At 36.4% G+C, this 8,020-nt stretch overlaps 1 protein-coding gene across 1 annotated transcript in view; it reads right to left on the bottom strand.

The window, feature by feature from the left end:
- Nucleotides 1-8,020, bottom strand: part of LOC103155862 (F-actin-uncapping protein LRRC16A-like) — an 18,607-nt gene that overhangs the window by 2,601 nt on the left and 7,986 nt on the right. The window contains exons 3-14 of the mRNA XM_007577745.2: nt 6,840-6,890; nt 5,941-6,000; nt 5,248-5,369; nt 4,508-4,605; nt 4,199-4,269; nt 4,022-4,095; nt 3,870-3,945; nt 2,895-2,983; nt 2,211-2,305; nt 1,933-2,019; nt 1,580-1,689; nt 1,183-1,260 (exon numbers count right to left, since the gene is read on the bottom strand). Coding sequence (XP_007577807.1) covers nt 1,183-1,260; nt 1,580-1,689; nt 1,933-2,019; nt 2,211-2,305; nt 2,895-2,983; nt 3,870-3,945; nt 4,022-4,095; nt 4,199-4,269; nt 4,508-4,605; nt 5,248-5,369; nt 5,941-6,000; nt 6,840-6,890 — 1,011 coding nt within the window. The remainder of the gene's footprint in view (nt 1-1,182; nt 1,261-1,579; nt 1,690-1,932; nt 2,020-2,210; nt 2,306-2,894; nt 2,984-3,869; nt 3,946-4,021; nt 4,096-4,198; nt 4,270-4,507; nt 4,606-5,247; nt 5,370-5,940; nt 6,001-6,839; nt 6,891-8,020) is intronic.

Raw genomic sequence — 8,020 nt, 5'->3', positions numbered from 1 at the left:
ATAGCAGTACAATTTGCACAATGCCTTTTTTTTTTTTTTTTTTTGGAAAAAGTTATTAAAAACAAGTTTTTGTCTAAATTAAGGTGAATTCATGGTTCCTTTTTCCACATAATGTAACTGGTAGTGTTTATGATAAAAAATAATAATTATGTGATCGGTATCGGTGATCGGCCCTCATGGGTGATCGGTATTGGTATCGGCAGGAAAAATCCTGATCGGCACATCTCTAGTTAGCATAGCTACCAATGATGGAAGATAAACGGTTTCTTGTAATAAGTTGTTTCTCCCCCATTAGCACATTTAGCAGTGAGTGAATGAGGCTAATTGACAACGCTAAGAGCGTCCTACTAGTTCTGATTGGTTGTTTTGGTCAGAACGGTGCATTACTTTAACCAGTAATAGTAATTCAGGAAGGAGGTGGAGGAGATTGATTGTTTTCTCAGATTATCTGTCTCATAACAAACTGCTACAACATCATGACAGCTTTAACAAATATGGAGAAAACATATTTTTATTATGTACTGCAGATGAATAAAATGCAACTACATAGCATTTTTGAGAAGTCTGGATTGCTTTATGTATATTTTGCATGTTGCTTTTGACTGTTGCTCATGGGGAGACATTTCACTAATCTAAAACTAATAGAAAAAGATTTAAGCAACATACTTGCATACTGGATGTGTGGACTGTTGGATGTAAAATTCATGAGCAGTAAATATTGTGCTAATTATCAGTATTGAACCACAGAAAGCAAGGCGGTTGCAAGCCTTTAAAATTGACGCTTTTTATGGGTCAAATAGACTCAAAAAATTGTAACGGCAGCTGCGCAGGGGGTCCAAACAAATTTTTGGTCAGGGGGCCCAATATTTCTGGCAGCATCCCTGCTTGTGCATATGTATTAATTAATTTTATTTTGTGACCAGGTTGCTGTGTATTGCAGACTTCTGCCCAGGTCTCTCTTGAAAATGAGATCTAGATCTCAACGGGTTTACATGGTTAAATAAAGGAAATAAAAAAATGTTTACTGCTGTCCATGAGCACAAGAGCATAAAACAAGATTGCAGTATTTGTCTTAAAACCTAAAGATTTTGGGATTTTCTGTTCAGGAGATTCAAGCTGATTGCACAAACATCTACGTGTCTTCTAAAGCAAATAACGTTAAAGGAAAAGATTTCCCCTCACTGTGTCCAGAGGGCAGCTGGTGTCACTGAGGTCCAAATGTGACAGGGAGTTTGTTCCAGACAAGAACTTGAAGAGAAACTGCAAAAAAACAAAACACAATAAAACTATTCAGTATGCATTTACTTATCTGCAGTTGCAAAATATTTACATAGAAAGAACCATAAACATTTTCTCTCAAAAAACAATTTTTTTCTCTTGGGCTACATGCCCAAAATATGAGAAGGAACACTTTTTGGTGCTATTGTTTAAAATGTTCTGTATAATCAAAACTGACACAGAAAAATCCTGGAAAGGGACAAAGTTTAAAAGTATATTCAAGCATATTGTTTTGTAATGAAACAGTCAACACTCAGGTAAGATTGTTTGGCATGGCAGGCAGACAAAGAGCAGAGGTTACCGTGGCATCCTCAGTCACCAGACTTCCTGGGTTGCAAGACAGGTTAAGATGAGTCAGAGAGGTAGAAAACTGCTGACAGGAGGACATCACCTGACCCAGACAGCCAAGACCTACAAATACAGGAAATACTGCAGTGTCGGCAAGCTTATTATTTAAAAGCATCACAAGTTAAACGGTATTAATCATTTCAGGTCATGGATCCCTCATATAGCTCTTGATCAATTTAAACACTGTTTTTCAAAGACATCAAGAGGCAATGTTTTGTCTCTTCTAGGTGCATGTCCCATAAAATACATGGTTGGTTCTGATCTCCTGCTCTCTGTTCACTGAGTGTAATATATAAATTTTTGTACCTTTGGCGCTCATTGATACACGACTCAGGGAGAGGAACCTCAGGCCCTCATTTAGATGCTTTATCTCATGACTGAGGGCGATTACACCTATATAGAAAATGATCAATTTGAACATATTCAAATGCAGAACTAATGCAAAAGAAAAACAAAGAAACATTGACTGTAAATATAAAGTAAAATAATATCTGACGGGCAAAATATTACATTTTGTGTATTTAGGTCACACCAACAATTCTATTTTATATCTTGGATGAATAAATGAAATGATAAAGGACCACCTTTATCTTCAATGGAGTTGCCTGACAGATTGATGGCTTTCAGGGCAGAAGATGTGTGCTCTTGGAGGGCAGCAGCCATTTTCACAGCAAAGTCTCTGCAGCAGAATAAATGTCACTTGTCAATATATCACTTCTTGTGTTCTGTCAATACCAGCAGCAGTACTTTTACTTTCCACCTTTAAAGTATAATGTAGAAAGTAAAAACAGCATGTGGCCCATCATTAATTGAGACACATCTTAAGCTGAAAAACAGCAGATGAAGTATTGAATAAAGTTCATAATTTATCTTGTAAAGCAAGATCCAGAAACAATTTCTGGAACCTGAAGTGAACCATATTGGTTGCTGGTGCTTTTGGTTCATTAAATACTTCATCTGTATGTTTGTCTGGGTGATGTCATATTGAACTATTCCCTGTTCTGTTATTGTATCAAACAGTATATCTGTTTTGCAACCTGTCAAGGGACTGCTGGTCTTAATAAATTGATTATTCAGAGGCCGCAAGCTGTGCAAAATGCTGCTGCACTACAGAACTACAGGCTATGATCATGTCATGTCAGTGTTGGCCTAATGCACCAGTTTAAGGCACCAACTAATGCAGCCGTTTTCTATTTCATCTTCAACATTTGCTGAAAGACAACAGATTCATGTTTCCTTCAGAGCACCCATTTATACAAAAAACTCACACTTTCAATCCACAGTCCTCCAGCAAGAGTTCCTCCAGACTTGAAGATTTGGACATCAGGAAAGTGAGCTGCTGCTGGATGTCAGCTGACTGGGGGAAAGAAGGATTCATTGTCAAGTTCCAACAAAGTATTTTAGAAGACAATGATTGTTTTCTCATGCTTAGTGCCATAAATGTAGTTTCCCCCCCTTCTGTTTACCCTGTGGAATAGACATGAGTTTGAAACAATCCATTAATACAAACCTTTTGCCAATGTAGAAAATTATTTCCTTGATAGTTGCATCTTAGGACAATACTCCTGATCTAACTATTATATTGCTATTTTGATCATAATAATCAAAATAAGACTTTTGAAAAAATATCAATGCATCAGTAAAGTTTGCCTCCCATTTCCTGTAGTTAGTATCAGGTGTAAAACCACTGAGAGCAACTGACTTGGTTATCCTGGGAAACAAATGCATGTACATGAATGTGCACTACAGTAAGTAACAAGAGTTTATCTCTGAAGGATTTTGTATTTATATTTAAGTGCATCTGATGACCAATCATGTTCCTTCTAGATAACAATTAAAAAAAACTTTAACCAAAAGACAATCTAAAGCTATTATTTGTTTTCAGAAAACTTAGCATGACGTGAGATGTTTCTAAATAACAGTGTTCAGACATCAAAACCAAAGACTTGATCTTTGTATCATATTTCAGTGCTGACCCAGTACCCCCTGAGCTTAGAGCCTAAAGTTGCTTATTGGATGTAAAGACTTTCTCCTAAATATGTTGGGGATCACAGGAATGTGCACGAAGACCTATGCAATTTATTTGTTGAACTCATGAGAATGCTCCTAAATTCAGCACAAATCAGCTGATTAGGCTGCCAACGACTCAAAGGTGATGAAAGGTGAAACACCACTCCACTAGATTTCTTGTACATGCTCGTCTTTTAAAATGGAGATAAAAAGAGACAAATGACAGACGGTACCAGTTTGAATTCTTTGCAGAAGATCTTAGTAAACCATTGGTTGAAAGACAAAGCTGCTACTGCCAATGCCAAGTCTCTGTGGAAAGAAGAAACAGTGAAATTTAACAAAGATACAGTAAAACTGGCCTTGAAAAAGTTGCCCACTTTCTTACTTGCTTTCTAAATGGCTAAAGTCCAGCAGGTTGAACCTTCTCCAGTTATGTATGTAGTAGATATTGTCCACGTCCTGCACAGACAACTGGGCTTCATTTAGATGTTAAGCTCGGCTTTGTTTAGGACAAAATCAGCTGTCTGTAGACAGACTTACTTCACTAAGTTACATCACTTACCCACTGAATTTCTTCTCTGAATGGCATTTCATTCCAATCACAAAGAGCAGCATAGGTATCAGAGAATCCTCCTGAAAAACATTAAAACACACTATCCATAACTGGTGCTCATATACCAAAGATCTTATACTGTATGTAACGTACTATTTATAAATGAAACCAAACCAATCACCTTGAAAAATGTTCACATCACAAAATATGGAGAAATGATAAGGAACAAGGAATACAACAATCCTCAGTGTTGTCGGAGTGAAACAAGTCCAATGTCTTTTGAACCGGTCACATAATGGAATAATGACAGAAACCTACCACAGGGGCCTGGTTGGCTGTTCAGCTGCTCCTCTATGACAGCAGTCAGAGTGAGCAGCCTTTCCTGGAGGTCCTGGGGAACTGTCTTCAACAGCTTTCTGAAGTTGACAGAATCAGAAATAAGCCACAAAGAAGCGATGTATCAAGAACAAGTAGGCTGCAGATTCTCAGTGTAGTGACTCTGAGGTTACATCAAGGACAAACTAAATGACATAAGGCAGGTGATGTTTTTGCATATATGCTAATGCTAAGCACAACCTGAACCTGATATAAGATTGCTTTGATGAGTGGTCAAAGAATTCATACATATTATGAAGCTTCATTAGCTTGAGAAGTTTACCTTGAAGCAAAAAGCCATTTTCATTGTAGTTTTTGGCCTGGCTCTAAATAATCAACAAGCATCATTTTTAAGTAGTCATAACGTCAGCAGGTTTATAGTTTTACTTTGTTTGAGCTCTTCATTTAATCCATTCCATAAATCTACCTCACACTCTGATATACAAAACTTTTTGGTTGTTCAAATACATGTTTTTTTTATGTTTAAGATTACACATACATCACTTGCTATGCTTAAATACATTAAGCATTTAAGTTTATCCAACTTTGAGTTAAAAAATTGTGCTTAGAAATGATGATATGGTCAAAACACTCACTTGCCTGATAATTGTGCTCACAGTGTATTAGTCTGGTTATCAGCATGTTCTACTTTTATGATACACATGTTGTAGAAGTGGACTCACCCTGGAGAAGAATCTGGGAAGATCCTCTTTAGTGACGCGGTCATGTGGCTGATCATGGCAACAAGATCTTCATCATGCAAGACACTGAAAGACAAGCTCTGCCTGTCCGTCTCCAACTCAATCTGTAAACCATGTATGTCATGAGTGATGAATGTCTGTACAAGTTAACAATGAATTATTACATCTTTAACACTCTTGCAATGAGGATCTTGCTCAGGTCAGTTAGGAAGCACAGATCATTATTATTAATCCCTGTCTTCTGCTTTTGTATTAATTAAATGAACAGGTGCACAGCAGCTTTAAAACCATCAAATAAGATAGGCTACATGCACTGAGTATTATTTTATTATTAATATTACTATGATTGATGTCATTTTTGTTGCTGTTGTAATTATTGTTGTTTATGCCTCTACTATCGAAAAACTTTAAAAAACACATCACTGAATTATTAGATTCCCAGGGATCAAAAAAGCCAAGTGAATAGAAATAATTTGTACAGGTGTACAAGAAAAATGCAACTAGCATTCAACTTGAATTATGTTAACAGTGTATTCTTGGCATAGGTATTGTGCATTTTATTTTACATTTCCATTTATTGAAAAAAAACAAAACAAAAAAACAACATTTAAATCTAAGAAAAAATTATAAAGGAACTGAAATATAAGAAAGTTAAAACTGAAAAGGCTGGTGTACCTGAGTGAGACTGTGAATGTTGATGGAAGAAATCTCCAGGTAGCTAAACGTGCTCTCCACCTGGGCACAACAACAGTTCAATCATTGGCACTGCAAACTGTAATGAGAAAACTGAGCTGCACATGAATTGGACCAGTGTTTAAAGTGTCTTTAGATAAGAATTTGGGGTCATATTATTAAAAATCAAACTCAAACTGAAAGGAAAATTTGTAATATTTTGAAAAACTGCAGTTTATAGATAAAATTATATGTATAAAGAAAATGGGCTGAATTGATATAGCTGTTGATTAGTCATGCTGACCACTCAAAGCACTTTCACTCAGTCACACTTATTCATAAACTAACTCACAAATCAACAGCCAACAGAAGATAAAGAGCCTGGTCCAGGATTGTGTCAACATATAATAATAATAATAATAATAATAATAATAATAATTATTTATAAAGTAAATTTAAATCTCAAAAGAAAAGAAAGACAGAAGCAAAGCTGCAAATTTTGCACCATCAGCCCTTCTGACCAACAAGGTGTGTGAAGTGAAGTGTCTTGCCCAGGAACACAAATGACGAGGTCAGGTGGACCAGGAATCGAACCAGAAGGCCACCGACTGCAGGGCAAACCGTCACCACCATCACCCATATGGAACAAGGAAGCTGGATTTGAGGCTACAAATCTGACATTGTTACACAATTGAACCACATTCACTCTGCAGCTTTTTAGCTTTCACCCAATCCAATCATGTTGGATAACATTACGTTTGTAAACTAGTAACTACATACCCTAAGATGCAAAGAATAAGTCATCACACTAAAAATCAAGTCAAGGAAGATAATACATTCCTTCTTCATTTCTCTTTCTTAGTCTACATTGTTGAAACAGATTTTTGTGAGCTTTGCTTCACCTTGAGTGGCTGCTTGTTCGTGACCACATAGCCTCTCCACAGACTCAGCACCTGAGACAGAAACATGAAAAACAGATTTGATGAAGTCTAACTAAGTCTAGATTAAACACAAAGGAATGAGCTAGATTCTAGAATCACATAGTGGCTTAAGCCTGGCCTGATTTCTGACAGGACCTGAACTCAACTGGACAAGATCAAGCTGTTGAGAAGTGTCAGTGCTGTCCTGGGTGCCAGCACAGAATGAATACTTCTCTAAGTGCCAATTTAAAATGGCAGAAACATATGAAAAATGAGCTGCACTAATTAGTTCACCTTATGTAAAAAAATTTACAAACTCAAAAACATTAAGCAAAGTTAGCTTAAGATTAAGAAAGAAAACTTCATTTATTTTAGGAAACAGTATTAAATCCAGTAACACACCAAAAAAAAAATAAGTTAATGTAACTTATTTGTCATGCATTTACTTAATTTTTTTAGTGTATGTAGACTGCTTGATAAAAATTTAACCCCACTTGAAATTACTAAATACTTACAACATACTACTTATACTTAATAATTTTTCAAGTTCACATAAATTAAACAAACACATTTTGTTTAAGAGCGAGAAGACCATCCTCTCGCTCTTCCTCCCACTTCAATTTTTCTACTAAAATTATTAAATTAAATTAAATGTTTTATTTCATGTTTTGTTGGCTCTTTATCTGTAAGAGGTCAGACAGAAAAGTGGGTAAAGAAACAGAGAGAAGACGTGGCAAAAATCATCAGGCCAGGACTCGAACCTGTGACAGCCGGTTGTGCTTTACCCCTCTTTCCCACCTCACAGAATTACTAATTACACCAAATATATGAAATACATAATGCATACAAAAAACATTCTGTCTGATAGAACATTGCAAGCGTCTCTTTTGTGTCAGATTTACAGGATTACCAGAAACACAAAACAAAGGTTCCAGCTTGGGATTTTGCATGAAAAATATCCAATTAATTACCTTATGGCCCCACTAAAAAGTCAAAAATAACATTAAGTTAGTTGACTTTGGTGATATCCCTAATCGTAGGTTGACAAACAGTGGCAGTCCTGTCTTTGACAAGCACAGACTGTTATTGATGGCAACTAAAGTTAGCATAGTGCTGAGATTCCCAAACTGTGATGCGCGCAGGGGTCCCCGGGAAGCCGTCTG

The sequence above is a fragment of the Poecilia formosa genome, unplaced genomic scaffold (assembly GCF_000485575.1).
Source record: "Poecilia formosa unplaced genomic scaffold, Poecilia_formosa-5.1.2 Scaffold452, whole genome shotgun sequence".
NCBI classification, from domain to species: Eukaryota; Metazoa; Chordata; class Actinopteri; order Cyprinodontiformes; family Poeciliidae; genus Poecilia; species Poecilia formosa.
The sequence above is the reverse complement of the archived record's forward strand: the minus strand, read 5'-3'. Positions and strand labels throughout refer to the sequence as shown.